The 17,307-nt window shown below is 42.5% G+C and overlaps 2 protein-coding genes across 2 annotated transcripts; both read right to left on the reverse strand.

Moving 5' to 3' along the window:
- Positions 1–264: 264 nt before the first annotated feature.
- On the reverse strand, positions 265–1,320 carry LOC101106536 (olfactory receptor 1G1). The gene has a single exon (XM_027975521.2). It carries the CDS (start codon positions 1,318–1,320, stop codon positions 265–267), a length of 1,056 nt encoding a protein of 351 aa, XP_027831322.2.
- Positions 1,321–12,866: 11,546 nt separating this feature from the next.
- Positions 12,867–13,805, reverse strand: LOC101106784 (olfactory receptor 1A1). The gene has a single exon (XM_027975520.2). It carries the CDS (start codon positions 13,803–13,805, stop codon positions 12,867–12,869), a length of 939 nt encoding a protein of 312 aa, XP_027831321.1.
- Between the last annotated feature and the right edge of the window lie 3,502 nt (positions 13,806–17,307).

Genomic DNA, 17,307 nt, shown 5'->3' on the forward strand with positions numbered 1-17,307 from the left:
TCAAGCACATCCTTTATGATATTATACAACTGGATGGCTATAATTCTAGAACATTATGATTGTAAGAACTTAAGCTGATGATGTTGCCCTGATAATGGGTTTGTTCTAATGTGTCCTGTAGCTTAGGCATGAATATTTCAATTTCAGATCACAGGTCTTAGAAGTGAGGTTCCCCACTTTTTCTCCCTTTCTCTTTCTTCCCTGCTTAATTGTGGTGATTGTAATTGGGTAGGGACCTCCATATTAGATGTGAAGTCATTCCCTCTAAGAGGAATGAGTTCTCCTAGCCCACATTAGCTTTTTCAGGGAAGACTTGATGTCTCTGTTCCTCAAACTATAGATAAAGGGATTTAACATCGGGGTTACCACCGTGTACATCACTGATGCAACTGCACCCTTCTGTGCCGAGTGGTTGGAGAGGAGGGTGAAGTAAACACAAAAGGAACTCCCAAAGTATAGAGAGACCACGGAGAGGTGAGAGCTGCAGGTGGAAAAGGCTTTCCGCTTCCCCTGAGCTGAGGGGATCTTCAGGATTGTCGAGAAAATGTATGCATAAGAGATAACCAGGCAAAGCACACAAACCAGACCTGTAAGACCCCCTACAGTGAAGATCACCAGTTCATTGATGAAGGGGTCTGTGCAGGACAGACTCAGAAGGGGGTTGATGTCACAGAAGAAGTGTGCAATCTCTTGGTCTGCACAGAAGGACAGGCTGCTCATCAAGAGTGTGTGTAGCAGGGAGTGGAGGGCGTTCGTGACCCAGGATGCAGACACTAGGAAGACACAGAGGCCAGGGCTCATGACCATGATGTAATGGAGTGGGTAGCATATGGCCTTGTAGCGGTCATAGGCCATGACAGCTAAGAGGGATGCCTCCAGCATCCCAAATATCAAGAAAAAATACAGTTGTGATAGACACCCTGTGTAGGAGATGACCTGACTCTGGGCCCATATATTTGCCAGCATCTTGGGGACTGTGGTAGAAACAAAGCAGGTATCAGTGAGGGAGAGGTTGGCCAGGAAGAAGAACATGGGAGTGTGGAGGTGAGCATCGGCAGCGATGGCCAGAATGATGAGGAGGTTGCCCATCACTGTGACCAGGTACATGGACAGGAACAGACCAAAGAGGGGCCACTGCTGCTCTGGCTGTTGGGAGAGTCCCAGAAGGAAAAATTCTGAGACACTGGTCAGGTTTTCCCATCCCATTTGTCTGTAAGCAGAAAGTAGAGTTAACTGAATGAGATTTGTAAGCCCTGGACTGTGAGCTCTGAAAATTATGAGATATTCCAGCGTTGATATTCTAGGGTGGGGTTGAATCATATAAAATCTCCAATATTTAACTGCTTGTTGTTCAATCACCAAATTGTGTCTGACTCAGTGCTACCCCATGGACCGTAGCCTGCCAGGCCTCCCTGTCCCTCACTGTCTCCTGGAGTTTGCCCAAGTTCACATCCATTGAATTGGTAATGCCACCTGCAGAAATACCAGTTTCATCTAGTTCAGCTGACTGTTTGCAAATGCTTGTGCTTGGTGCCGTGGAAAACTGAAGATTTGTCTGCAGTGGTAGAAGAGGTTTTTGAAAAAACTTTATTATATAAGTGTTAATCCAATATGGGCTTTCCTGGTGGCTCAACAGTAATGAATCTGCCGGCAATGCAGAGAGAGACCCTCGTGGGTCAAGAAGATCCCTTGGAGAAGGGCATGGCAATCCAATCCTGTACTCTTGCCTGGAGAATCCCATGGACAGTCCATGGGTTTGCAAAGTTGGACATGACTGAACAACTAACACTTTCACTTTTCACTCCAGTACATATATCTGGGGGAGTAGGCTGGACATGTTTGTTTGCTTAACTCTCATGGTATTCGTGTGGACATTATGATAATCCATCCTGGGATTTCACGAGTCAGAAAAGTATTTAACAGATTTTCCCAACGCTTCAAAAAGAATAGCTGCTGGAGAAGGGGCTTGGGAATCGGTAAAAAACACATCTAATACTGAAAGCGACTAAATAACAACACTGGAATCATTACCACCACTATCCACACAGCTCATTTGGCCAGAAACCTGGGCATCATTACTGACCCATTTTCCTTCCTCCCTGTCTGCATCCAAGTACCATCAAATTGTAGTAATTTTATTTTCTCAATATAGCTGAAATTTACCTATTTATCTCTATTTACGCACTTCCCTCAGGCCCAGCTGCCACTACCATCATCGAGGACAGTAACGTTTGTTATTTAGATTTTGGCAGTTGTTCTCCTTGCCTCCAGGCAGTTCTCCTTGCCTCCAGGCAAACCCACCGGCCATCTGTTCTTACAACAGAGAGAATGAGCTTTCAACACATCATATCTGATTTTATTGCTCCAGCTGAGAAATCCTTCAGGGGCTCCTCTTTACTCTCAGGATAGACTCTAAACTTCTCAAAATGGCCTGAAGACCCTCGACTCTACTGGTATTTATTACAGATGTTTCCAGTTATCATGAACCTCCCTCCTGCATTCCACATCTTATGTACCAATTACACTTTGAATTTTTTAAAAGACCCAGATGCAGTCTCACTTCAGACTTTTGCCCATCTTATTTTCTTGCGCTGGAATAGTCTTCTCGCTCTCATTCATCAGACATGCCAAACTTCAGATCTCGGCTTAAATGTTAGTTCTACTAGGAAGCTTTCCCTCCTTGGGTGGGTGGTTTAGTTGCTAAGTTGTATCTGACTCTTGCTATCCCACCAGACTCCTCTGTTCATGGAATTTTCCAGGCAAGAATACTGGAGTGGGTTGCCATTTCCTTCTCCAGGGGCTCTTCCCAACCCAGGGATCAAGCTTGCATCTCCTGCATTGCGGGCAGATTCTTTACCGATTGAGCCACCAGGGAATCTTCCCTCCTTACCCTCACACGAAAAACTCAGGTTCACGTCCTTCCTGCCCCGGCGCCTCCCCCATCACAGCATGTATCACTCTGGATTGTGACCATCTATTTACCTCTCTATGTCTTTCATTCTACTGTGAGCACCATTGAGAGTAGGCAGAGATGTATATCTTGTTCCTCTTTGGACTCTAACATTAGTCCTGAGCGTAGTGCAACATAGGTACTTAATAAGTACCCATCATGTGAATGAATAAACCCCAAAGAGTAGATAGAATGGAAAGGGAGCTTGTAGAGAGGTAATATCAGTCATAGGGAGCAGCCTGAACTGTTCTGTTACAGGTTTCATCCTTAGCTTTGACTAAATAAAGTCCTGGCCATAGAAATATGTAGGAAACATTATGGTTACACAGACATAAAGATGTCAAACAAAGCAAAGGCACTCTTGGTGAATTTAACTTGAATGCCTTCTGGACTCAGGTTCAAGTTTAAGAACGAAAATGAAATTTAAAGAGTCCAAGTTCCCCATTGATAAGGAAAGAAACATCCGGGGAGGACTTCCTTGGTGGTCCAGTGGTTAGAAATCACTTGCTGGTACAGAGGACGGGGGTTCCAACCTTAATGTGGGAAGCAGCTAAGCCCATACGCCACAGCTACTAAGCCGGAACACCCTGGAGCCTATGCTCCACGGCAAGAGAAGCCACTGTAATGAGAAGTCCACACACCGCAACTAGAGAAAGCCCATGTGCAGCAACGAAGACTCAGAGCAGTCAAAAGTAAATAATAAAAAAATTTAAAAGTATATGAAAAAAGAGAAGCATCCAGGGAGGAATGGAGAAAAAGCTATAAAGTTATAAACTGAGACAGTTGGGTGGTGGTGGTGGTGGGGGATTGGAGTGATTAGGACACACCTCAAACTCATTCTCATTGTGGTTCCAAATATAAACAGTTTCATCCCACTTCTAGAAATAATATGTAAATAGATAATAAATAAGCAGTAGTAAATGGTTGACTAGTATGTTCATTAAAAGTCTCTAGAAGAATAAGCAAGACACCAATAAGAGTAATTACTTGCTGGAGGTATGGGAATTGCACGGATAAGACACAGGGGAGGGAGGGACTTTTCATGTGTGTGTGTGTTAGTCACTCAGTCGTGTCCAACTCTTTGCCACCCCATGGATTGTAGCCCTCCAGGCTCCTCTGTCCAAGGGGTTCTCCAGGCAAGAATACTGGAGTGGGTTGCCATTCCCTTCTCCAGGGATCTTCCTGACTCAGGGATTGAACCTGGGTCTCCTGCACTGCAGGTGGAGTGAGTCTTTACCATCTGAGCCACCAGGGAAACCCTTTCATGTGCATATTTTATATTTTAGCATATTTTGAGGTTTGAACCACTCAGTGACCATATCACTTACTGAAAAATCAATCAATTAATAAATTAATTTCCCTTAAAGCAAATCATAAAAATCTATAAAATGGAGACAATGTAGTATAATGCAGCCACTCTTTGATGGAGGTTCCATGAATAGCAGAGAACTTGTTTCACTGGAGCCATGTCCTTTTAATGCGTTAATGCGGTGTGTGAGCATAAGTGTGTATGTGTGTGTGTTTGTGCATATATGTGGGTGGGTGCACGTGTGTTTCCTGCAGAGGCTGGAGGTTAATGGGATCATGTTGAATAATTTGTGGAGAGAAGTTGCCATTGACTCCTGTGCTTTGTTCTTATAGCATGATGACTTTCAGCTTGTAAGATTAAGGACCCAGGCATCTGCCCCTTTTGTCCATTAAAGCAGCACATCATTGTTGTTTTAGGACTGTTTGTGAGAGATAGGTTCCTAAATGACCATAGGGTAGGACAGACAGAGGAGAAAGGAGGAGAAAAAAGGAGCAACAGGGAGTCGTGTATCTTCCTTTTCTAATCCTTACCTGGCTGTTGTTGCCAATCACTGAGGGTATCACTGGCAGGCTTCTGTCTGCTTCACGCACATCTCTCCTACAGTAGACCATCAGAAGATGACAGAAACTGCTTTTAAAGGCACAAAAGGAAATTTGCTTCATGCTCTGGGTGTGTTAAATAATGATTGTTGATATTGCTTCATCTGCTCAAATTTTCTCTTTGGTCTCACGGTATTAGAGAACTTTTAATTTTTGTCCGTTCTGAGAATGAAAGACAATAGCTCTGGGTTGAGGTTATAATCATACCAGTATATGACATCCCAGGAAGCTGCATTCACAGAATACCACATAGAGCCTAACAACCACATAGCATCATAGCATCCCTTTTCTATTTATTTCAGAATTTTCTGCTCACGTTTGCCCCTTTTAGTTGTTCATAGCACCCATGAGAAACGTGTTCTTGCAATTTCATACTCCAGGGACAATGATGAAATTGTAAGTACACATTTCTTATGGTCTGTGGGCTTCCCTTATGGCACAGCTGGTAAAGAATCCACCTGCAATGCGAGAGACCTGGGTTAGATCCCTGGGTTGGGAAGATACCCTGGAGAAGAGAAAGGCTATCCACTCCAGTATTCTGGCCTGGAGAATTCCATGGACTGTATAGTCCATAGGATTGCAAAGAGTCTGACACGACTGAGCAACTTTCACTCTCTTAGCTTAGGTTGGATTGATTAGGTTGGATAGCTTAGGTTGGACTGAGCAAATTTCACATTCAATTCTTAGGTTGGATTGATCTCAAGATCTGTTAAACTGAAGATAATTAATTCTGTGTGGTACTGAGAAGCCACGAGAACTGAGAACCCACTGATGTGTCCCTGTTGTATACTGGTTCAAGAGAGACTAAGGTAGGACTTATCTGGCGGTCCCCAGTGAGATGCCAAGCTTCTAACGCAGGGGCCATGGGTTCCATCTCATCCCTGGTTGGGGAACTGGGACCCCATGTGCTGTGCAGTACAGGCAGAATAAAAAAAGAGAGAGAGAGAGGGGCTAAAGCATGAGAGACGTGTCTGTGATACCTCTGTGGGCCCAATAGGATCCTAGCATTCCTTTCACTAGCAAAGAAACCAAGTATGTTTAGTGCTGTGATTTTTTTTCTGTAATCTTTCCTGGAGGTGCCGACAGAGGCCTTCTGCACCATGAAAAAGGCCAGATGAGTTGAACCACTCTTGACTCAGAGAGTACCTTACTATCTTGTCTTCTAGACTTGATCATCCTAGTCCAGGTGAGGCTAAGTTGATGTTGACCCCCTTGGCCTGTTTATCCCTCCTTTGTGCTGGAGAGACCAGGGGTGAGAAGCTGGGATTCCTTATCATGGCAGGTAACCAGCAGCCTGTTCATGCATAAGTTGCTTATACAGATCTATGGGGCACGTGGAAGCTGAAATGACATCCAGCAAATGACATCTATTCTTTCTTTTAGAAATGGTCACTTAATAGTCTTCTCCAAGTTCACCAAATTAAGGACATGGAGAATAAAGCAACACCGAATATGGGTGACCTGGGAGTATGGGTTATTCTTGGAGTCTCTTTAGAAAGTGGAGCTTCCCTGGTAGTTCAGATGGTGAAGAATCTGACTGCAATGTAGGAGACTCGGGTTTGATCCCTGAGTGTAGAAGATCCCCTGGAGAAGGGAATGGCAGCCCACTCCAGTATTCTTGCCTGGAGAATCCCATGGACAGAAGAGCCTAGTGGGCTACAGTCTATGGGTTGCAAAAAGTCAGACATGAACAAGTGACTAACTTAACTGGAGTCTCTTTAGAAAAGTGGACATCAAGTTCATGTGTGTGCTGAAAGTGCTGGCATGCTACTCCCTTAAATCAGTAATTTAATGGTTTAAACACATTATTCTGTTGTATTGAATAAAATAACCACATAATTCTATGCTGAAAAATCTGCTTTAATTTTTTTTCTACCATGGGCAAAAGTTAATTAGTAAACTGATCCTTTAAGAAGGGATGTAATACGATGTGGAACATGTGGTCTTTGACACTCAGACTCCATTGACTACGCAGGACTGGCAACTAGCACAGCTGAACGGACAGAAGCTGGAAAGACAGAGATGTAGGTGGTTCTGTGCTGGCTTCTGCTTTTTCCCCTGGTGTGGGTGCTCCGGAGATGGTGGGATTGAGCGGAGGGGTTGGAGCAGCGCTACTGAGGTGTCTCTGCTCCATCCCTGGTGCGTGCAGGCACGTGCATTATCGCTATGGCGGTTTTCACCCTAGCTCAAGGATTGGCCAGGACCTGGGCTGGGTCTGCTTCTTGCGCATGCGCACGTGCATGCTAACAACTGCGGTCTCCACGCTGGCTGGTGGCAGGGACTTGCTGAACCAGCTCCACTTTTTCCACGGTGCAGCATGCACTGGCAGTTGCAGTCTCTGTCTGGCTAGAGGCATGGCTGGGTCCTGACCTGGCTCTGCTCCTCCCCTGGTGAATGCTCACGTGAGTGGGCAATGGTAGCCTCCTCTTGAGTCAGGAGCGGCGCTGGAGCAGGAGTCTGGTATGGGCTGAGGGATGTGCTGGAGTCTTCCTGGCAGGTTGGCCAGAGCACCAAGAAGTTTCCTATCTGCTGCCTCCTCACTGGGATTGAGAATATCTAAATTTGTGCACAAGCTCTTTAAGAGCAGAGTCTCAGTTTCTCATAGCCCTCTGATAAGCCCTCTTGTTTTTCAAGCCATATATGGGGGCTTGTCTTCCTGGTGTTGGATCCTAGGTCTGGTTTGCTTAATATGTGGCTTGAACCCCTCCAACCCCACGGAGGGTCACTGAGCCTGTGTTCCCTGCTTCTCTGGTTCACTCGTTAAGGGTGTCGGTCCTGACTAGGTTGCTTCCCTTCCCCTCCTACCAGACTCTGCGTGGTTTTCTGTACAGCCTTGGTTGTAGAAGAGCCATTCTGCTAGTCTTCAGGTCATTATTGGTAAGAATTATTCTATATGTATTTGTAGTTTTGATGTGTATTTTTTTTGGGGGGAGGTATGCTCAAGGTCTTCTTACTTTACCATTTTGATTCCACCCCAGGACATAAAGCAGCTATTATAACTATGTTCCGTGAAGTAAAGGAAAACAGGCAACCAATAAATGCAACTATAATCTCAGCAGAAAAACTCAAACAAAACAAACAAAAAATAGACATTCTCCAACTGCTGATGGCTGATTCACGTTGTTGTATGGCAGAAACCAACACAAAATTGTAAAGCAATTTTCTTCCAATTAAAAATAAATTAAAAAAAGGAAACTCTAGAGCTGAAAACTGCAGTTATTTGAAATAAAAACACACTTTGCTGTTTTAATTTACACAGCTTGGTGACATCCTGGATGAAAACCCCATAGCACAGCATAGGACCTAATAGACTGCAATATATATATATATTAGTTAAGTGGAATTAATCATAAACCTGTCCTCTGGAGCTATACAGGATAAATGTAATACCTTTGATATTAGAAAGATTCTAGATATTAAAAATCACAACCATCAGTTATTCTAAGAGGAGTATTGCATATCTCCTCTGTGGGTTAGCTGTAGAGTCTAAAGAAGAGCATTAGGCATGAAGAAACTGGAGTCAGATTCTAGAGCAACATTGTACTAATTAAAAGGTATTTAGGGCTTCCTAGTGGTCCAGTGGATAAGAATTCACCTGCCAATACAGGAGATATGAATTCCATCCCTGGCCTGGGGAGATCCCTCTTGCTGCAGAGCCACTAAGCGCATGTGCCACAACTACTGAGCCTGTGCTTTAGAGCCTGAAAACTGCAACGACTGAAGCCTGGGTGCCCTAGAGCCCTTGCTCCACAACAAGAGATGCCACCACAATGAGAAGGCCATGCACCGCAACTAGAGAGTAGCCCCCACTGGGGGCAACTGGAGAAAAGGCTGCACAGCCTGCAAAGACCCAGCACAGCCAAAAATAAATAAATAAATAACATATAGTAAATAAGTCACTTCAACTTTCAGACATACAGCTTTTCTATCTGTAAAGGGGGACTATTTCCATCTATGTCCCAGGGCTATTTTGAAAGTTAAGGAACAATACTATATGTGATGTAGTAAATACACATGACCATGTACATATGCATATTCAATATTTAATAAAATATCTACTTTCTCTAAACCTGCATGGTATGTTCTGCATTTCCTTTGTAGATCTTACCATTTTCTACCTTGTGTTGGCTATTGTTTTTTTTTTTTTTTAAGTCCCACAGGAACCCTTGAAAACACACCCAAAATGGAACTAATTTTTCTTAAATTGCTCCCTTGTTAATTATTTTCATTAAAGGCATCATTTTCCTTTTAGTGGCTCAACCTCAAAGTCTTCAAGGCATCTGCTTACTTACTCATTTCATAAAATTATGCATTTTGTCTTTATTTCCACAGGGCCTTTGCATCTAGACCCTTTATCTTTGGCATTACTTTCTCTCCTCTAGATTACTCTGTGTGCATGCTAAGTCGCTTTAGTTGTGTCTCACTCTTTGTGACCTGGTGGACTCTAGCCCACCTCAGTCTCCCTCTGTCCACAAGATTCTCCAGGCAAGAACATTGGAGTAGGTTGCCATGCCCTCCTCCAGGGGATCTTTCTGACTCAGGTGTCGAATCTCCATCTCCTGCGGCTCCTGCATTGCAGGTAGATTCTTTACCGCTGAGCCACCGGAGAAGCCCCTAGGTTGCTCTAGGAGCTGCCTAATTAAACTTTGGTCTCACCACTCCTCCCTGCTTTCTTACTGTTATCCATTCAATCTTAATTAAACAAAAACATTCACCATTGCTTCATGCAGATTTTGTTATCTATCTATCTAGCATTGTAAATCTTCCTAGGACCACCTGGCAACTGAAGAGTTTGGACTTCAGGTGTAACTTCCATCTAACTACGTGGTACCCCCAGTTGCATTCTCCTGACTCTCCCCTCTTGAATTGCCTCCCATCTTGAATCCTATGCTTATCTTTGCCTTGATTTTGTTTTTAATACACTTTTATTGCATATATGTCTATTCCCCAAAAGTTTATTATTTCATTTCTTTAACTGTTTATAATCTTATAGAAGGATATCGATAGTAATCTTTGGGGATATATATTTTTAAATATTACTAAGATCCAGCCAAACTGTAGCATGTCTCTGTGGGTCATCTAGAAAAGAAGAGATTTCTCTACTGGCTGGAGTGACTAATCCAATTATCAAGGACATTGTGTTGCTGCTACAATTTGTCTAGAACTCTGTCTGGAATGCCTTTTGTATTTACATACCCAGTAGCAGAGACTACTAGCAGCTGTGTCAACCAAAAAAGCAAAGAGCAGTTCTATTGAGGACTCAGACCCCTTAGGAACCAAAGTTCTGGTCACCTCATCAGGCGAGGACCAAATGGCAGCTGCTCAGTAACTCCACTCAGATATCTGAGCATCAGATATGCGGTCATTCCATCTTGTGTGCTCCTAGGTTCTGAGAGCATTACCTTCCCCTTCTGTCCCCCTAGCCATACAAGAGTTAAATTTCTGAGTTAATAATTTCTGGGTTACCTTGGCATCCATCTTTTTTCTCCTTTAGTCTCTTTCAAGATATACCTGTGCATTTAATTCCTTGTTTTAAATCTTCTTGGTTCAAAAATACCTAATGTAACTTTTGTTTTCTGAATGGACCCTAATTTGCCTGAATTGCCATATCTACTATGCAGTCTTTTCCGGACAGTCAACCTCAAGACATTGGAACTTGAAGTAATTTAAATTGCAATGTTAACATTACCCCAGGAAAACATGTTTGACAGAATCAAAGGGAGATGGGTAGGACAGTGACTAGACATGTTGGTGCAATGATTTTTATTTGCATTTAAAGTTACAAACATACATATAGATTCTTATGATTGTTGTAGGGAATTTAGTAGAGGACATCAACTTGCCTTATCTAAATTCAAACAGAAGAATATAACATGAGAAGGATGGGTCAATTAAATGGTATAGGATTCTCCTAAGAGTCTATATCCATTTACCCATAACAGCAAAATTATGCAGTCATCAAAACTGTTGCATTCTTTATTTAAACATAATATTGCAGTAATCATTTATTCATTTAATATAAATTTATTAAGTAGTTACTGTATGTCTGCCCTAAGTGTTGAAGATACAAATCTTCACATTAGTATGGGAATAACAGGTAAAAAGATTATATAATATTTTTACTGATCAATCTTGAAATTTCTCTACATTAACTACCTTCATTCCCTCCATGATTTAGCCACTCATTCACACAGATTCATATGCATTTATAATCAGATCTTTTTTGATTGAAAAGAAGATAATTGGGGTAAATCTCATCCTTGGTGTTTTAGAGACCCAGAAAGCATTGAAATGTGAATAACATCATTATCCAATGCCCATGGTCTAATTCTTGGCGATCTGAATGATCTACAGAAGATAATAATTTTATATTTTTACTGGCAGTTAATATAGTAGATACAAAACAACTTGCACATTGTCCGAAGAGATACTCAATCTAACTATTCAAAACATTATCCTGTGTGGACATACTATATTTGAGGACAATCATTTGTATGCTATTAATATTTTTAAAAGTTTTATAATTATATCATGAACAGAATCAAATCATAGAGAGTAGAGTTCCTTAGTGGTACTTAATGACCTGCTGGATTAACTATCTCTTTTTGAGGAATATTACTTACATGATGAGAGCTGGTCATCCAGATTGAAAGCCTCATCCTTCCCAAGCCATGCTGGAAAGACATGGTCGCATCATTTTCAATACTGCTCTCTTTTTTTTTCACTTATTATTTGGCACTCAATTTTCCTGCCACTGTAACTTTATTTCATGCTATAATTAACTCATCACTTTATTATATTAATTAAACCAGATATTTACTACCTTTAGATGCAATGACTTTATTGATGAGTGTCATTTTAGTAAGATTTTAGAGAGAATCTTATATTCTTTTGAAACAGTCTAGTTTAATTAACAATACAGAAAGAAGAAAAATATCCACTCAAGTAATTTCCTTTAAAGATTTCAAAGGTTGGATAAATAGTGTCTCTGGTGGCTCAGTGGTAAAGAATCTGCCTGCCAGTGTAGGAGATGTGGGTTCAATCCATGGGTTGGGAAGATCCCTTGGAGAGGGAAATGGCAACCCTCTCCAGTATTCTTGCCTGGAAAATCCCACGGACAGAGGAGCCTGGCAGGCTACAGTCCCTGGACCGCAAAAGGTTCAGACACGACTGAGCAGCTAAACAACAACAAATAGTATCTAGTCTGATTATGTCTATCATTGTGTGCATACGTGCTAAGTCTCTTCAGTCATGTCTGACTCTTTGTGACCCTACCCTGTAGACTGTAGTCCACAGGGCTTCTCTGTCTGTGGGATCCTCCAGGCAAGAATACTGGAGAGCCTTGCCATTCCCTCCTCCAGGGGGTCTTCCTGACCCAAGGATTGAACTGGCTTCTCTTACGTCTCTTGCATTGGCAGGCAGGTTCTTTACCACAAGTGCCATCTGGGAAGCCCCATGTCTATCATTATTAGATTACAGTTTGAAGACTGATATTTTCATTTGTTCATCCTACTTTTTACGAAGAATTATTGGATACACTTTATATAACCGAGGTTGTAAAAGGTACAGTGATATAACAGCTCCTGCCTCAGAGATTTGCAAGCATAGTAGGGCTGATTAACATCATAGTCCAATTAAAATTGACGTTCAAATAGTGACTTATATCCTTCAAACCATGGACTTCTGTGATCCTCACACCTGTGACAGTGGTGGGGCAGATACTCTTATTCCTAATATGTAGATGCAGAAACTGAGCTTCACCCTTCTCAGATTTACTCTGATAATCAGTATCTTTGCTGGGATAAGAACCTAATATTCTTGGGCTTCCACGCTGCTAAATGGACAATGATGAGTACAAGATGATCTATTATAAATTGTTATAAGATTTCTGAGAAGAGGACTTTCTAGCTGGAAAGATCAAAGACAGCTTCTTGGAGAGGAATGACATTGGGGATGGATTTCCAAGTGCACCTGAAATTCTAAGGGCAGTCTCCAATGTAGGATGACCTCACACTGGTTGTGAGAAAATTCTCATGCTGAAGAGTTTTCCCAGGGCAGCCTTCATGTCCCGATTCCTCAGACTATAGATGAAAGGATTTAACACTGGGGTCACTGCCATGTACATCACAGTTATCACCGCATCCTTTAGGCTGTAACTAGTCAGAGGGCGGAAGTACATGCCCATGACTGTCCCATAATACAGAGAAACAACTGTGAGGTGGGAACCACAGGTGGAGAAGGCTTTAAGCACGCCTTTGGTGGATGGAACCCGTAAGACTGTGGAAAAGACCCTAACATAAGAGATGATGATGCATAGTAATGGCACAGAGAAAATACCAACTCCCAGGTACATCATCTTTACATTAAAGTGGATGTCAGAACAGGACAACTTGAGCAAAGGGGTAATGTCACAGTAGAAGTTGGCCACTTCCTGGTTTCCACAGAAGGACAGGCTAGCTGTGAGCAGAGTGTGGGGGAGGGCATTGGCATTTCCAACCACCCAAGACGCAATGGCTAGCAGGACACAAGTCCGTGGGCTCATAATTGTTGTGTAATGAAGTGGGCGGGTGATGGCCACAGCTCGATCATAGGCCATAGCAGCCAGGATGTAACTATCTGTGTTACCCAAGGCAATCATAAAATACATTTGTGTTAGGCATCCTCCAAAGGAGATGGCTTTGGTGCCCAGGAGGTGGTTGGCCAGCATCTTAGGGATAGTTACAGAGGAGAAGAAGATGTCGACAAAGGAGAGGTTGGCAAGGAGAAAATACATGGGGTTGTGAAGGTGAATGTCAGAGTGAATGGCCAAGATGATGAGCAGGTTTCCAATCAATGTGATGGGGTAAATGAACAGGAAGAGTAAGAAGAAGAAGTCTTCCTGTTTTTGCTGGCCAGTAACTCCCAAGAGGATGAAATTGAAGGTGGAGGACTGATTGTCTTCTCTCATGGATCCTTCAGCAGGAAAGGGGAGAGGAATCCAGAATTATTAGTGTGGTTATTGTATGTAATGATCTTTCTTATCCACCATTTTGACACACGTGACCAACCATCTCTACAACTGAGTTAACTAAATCTGGAGATAACCAATATTTTTGGGGAAATATCAAGAATTACCCCTGGACACTCATGAATAAAAACTGAGCAATCTGTGAATCAGAGGTGCTTATCCTCCTCCACCCCAGAACCATCACTCAACATCTAGGATTTAATCAGTTAACAAATACTAATTTTTACATTGCATGTGCTACTTTGTTAGACATGTGGAAAAAGTACAAAATGTGAAAAGTATAAGAATTTCATCCATGTATTCTATACATGAGATGGAGTTAGATGCTAAGGTGCCATCGCAGATCACAGAGAGAGATGATTTCTGCTGAAATCTTGAAGGGAGAAGTAAAAGAACCATATGTCCCTGGGAGAGGAGCCAGGAGGTTCATCAGCATGAATGCTATTAACAGAGACTGTGAGTCAGAGTTCCAGGAAATGCTGGGTTGCTGAAATCCATTTTCCTGGAAAGTGTTTATGTTCTAAGATACTTGTCTCATGAGTGTGAAGATGCTGAAGACAGTTTTTAAGAAGAAGCCAAATTCTTCCCTGTGGTATCAGGGGTTCAGGTGAAAGAAATGCCCTCTTAAGTGCTTTGACCTATTGTTGCTTTGAGAAATAACTTATTTTTCTTAAGTGGTCTGTTAACATGCACTGTTGAATATGAGAGTGCAAGGTTTGTAGCTATTCTCAGAAGCAACAGGCTTTTGTGAGTTCATCTGCATGCATGCATATGTACACACACAGAGTATTATTTCAGGAAGCTGCTGAGGAATGGCATAACCAAATCAAAACTACCCCTTCATCACCCCGTTTTCATGGATAAGGGCCCAGGAATAACCATTGTCAGAAGGGGAGTGTCTCTCTCCCTCTCTCCTCTCTGTCTCCCCTCTCTTCTCTCCTCCCTTGCTCTTTTTCTGTTCATCCATTCAGGAGAATTTGGGTTCTGAATTCAGGCCAGGGTTTGAGTCCTTGTTTTGCCTCTACCTCTGTGAAGACAATTCAATTCACCATTTTCTTTCATCTGGTAAAATGGCAATAATTCTGCTTACCTCTCCTGGTATTGTGAGGGTCAAAGGAGATTATGTATGTAGTGCAGTTACTGGCTATTTAATCCCCTGGTATTACTGTTGTAAAAAGTTTCTTCTCCAATATCCACAGCTTCTACCTGGGGAGTCAGCTCAGATGTTTCCAAAAGGGACTTAGTCCTGTGGCCTTCACTCCTCTTCCATGAATGGAGAGTTTACAGGCAGCTGGTCTAGTTCGTACCTGTTAGCCTTCCTTTCTGGAGGCAGGCATGCTGGAGAATGTGTTAGTAGTAGTCCTAGAGGAGGGTCTCTGGTCCTGTGTTTCTGAGGCAGAAGACAGGACTGGAATGATTTGGAAAGAGGAGCCCTGAGTTTTCCCGCTGTGGAGCAGAAGAGCCAGAAGGAGTTGGCCTGGATGGGGGCTAAAGATGAGGACTCTAGTTTCCTCCTCAAGGAAGCACAATGGGTCATATGAGAGAGAAAATGGTGAGTGGTTCACTAGGTTATAAAGTCTCTTGAAACATGACTCTCCCCTGTCTTAATTCGGGCCAAAGTCAGAGTAATTGTTGAGACTCATTACATGCTGTGCCTTGAGGGGATACAGTCGTTCTCATGAGTAATTTTGTCAGAGTTCTTTTCTAGAAGGAATGATGGGCAACAGTCTCCCAGAGAGTGTCTCCAGGGTCCAGGCTTTGGGCTTACCTATTCTGGCCTCTCTGTTGAAATGTGGACCCTTGTCCTCTGCTTTAGCACAAACTGGAACCATCCCTTGGGATACAAGGAGTGTGGTAAAATTGAACTCCTAGGCTTTATTCCAGGCTACACTGAAGCCTTCTGGTGTTAAATGTGCAAAGAGGAGTAATTATATTTCATCTTTTACCTGTGATTTGTCTTAGGGGAGGCTATGAGGGAAATTAAACTTTCTTTTTTCTTGTGCTTTGATAGTAAGTCTCCGAATTTTTTAGATTCTTAGAGAAGAAAAGGTTCTAGATGTTATCTAGTCCACCTCATGTACGTATCACCTTTGTAACAGCCCTGATTAGTGGTCATTATGCTATAACTTAGCCCCCTTCGGTAGTAGCAGTAGAGGACCATGGTGAAGGCTGTGAGCTCTGATTGGGTTTCAGTCCAGGCTCTGCCTCTTTCGGGCTGTAAGTAACTTTGCATAGTTATTAAATGTACTTACTCATTTCTGTGGGGCTTCTCAGGTGGTGCTGTGGTTAAGAATCTGCCTGACAATACAGGAGACATAAGAGACATGGGTTCAACCCCTGGGTTGGGGAGATCTGGAGAAGGGCATGGCAACCCACTCCAGTATTCTTGCCTAGAGAATCCCAGGGACAGAGGAACCTGGAGGGCTACAGTCCATGGGGTCGCAAAGAGTTGGATGCGACTGAAGCGACTTAGCATGCATGCACTCATCTGTATAATTGGAATAACAAAGCAGCAGCAGCAGCAGCAGCAGCAACATTCTCAGAAATTTGTTGTAAAGATCACATGAACTGATATTTGAAAAGTCATTAAACCAGAGCCTGGTATATAGTTAGCACTTAGCAAATTTTAGCTGTTATTTTATTATCTCTGTGCTACTTTTTTCCTCCTATAATACTTCCTATCAATTACCTCTTTTACTATTGGCCATGTAGCTGTTGGATGACTCCCCAAAATCTTCTTCAGATTCTGCCGATCTCGAAACATTTGCTGAATTACATTTTCTCTTGGAGTTGTTTCAGGTTACGCCATCGTATTTGCTCTGTTATTACTGTTACTCACATCACAGTCCACTGTCTAGGACTTGGGCTTCACAGACGTGGATAATATAACATCTCATGATAAATATTTTCATCCTAGTTTTCATCCCAGTGATTTTTTTCTCTTTGTGTCCTTTTCAAAATATCTTACTAATTCCACTTTTTATTTTCTGAGGGCTCATTAGGGGCAAGGAATTGTGTAATGGCATCAGAGAGAACTATGAAGAAAACCATATTTTAACCTCAAACATTACAACCGTTTCTATGTAAAGTGTCTACAACTTTCCTTAGCTTATAAAAGGAATCTCTTACCTCCCATGTGCTAAAGAGAAAATCCTGTGGATTGCTGCAGAGGCTAAAATTCACTGTCTGTAATAGAGTTTTGCCAAGAAAATGCACTGGTCATAGCAAACACCCTCTTCCAACGACACAAGAGAAGACTCTACACATGGACATCACCAGATGGTCAACACCAAAATCAGATTGATTATAGTCTTTGCAGCCAAAGATGGAGAAGCTCTATACAGTCAACAAAAACAAGACCAGGAGCTGACTGTGGCTCAGATCATGAACTCCTTATTACCAAATTCAGACTCAAATTGAAGAAAGCAGGGAAAACTGCTAG

Source organism: Ovis aries, chromosome 11 (assembly GCF_016772045.2).
Source record: "Ovis aries strain OAR_USU_Benz2616 breed Rambouillet chromosome 11, ARS-UI_Ramb_v3.0, whole genome shotgun sequence".
In the NCBI taxonomy this organism is placed as follows: Eukaryota; Metazoa; Chordata; class Mammalia; order Artiodactyla; family Bovidae; genus Ovis; species Ovis aries.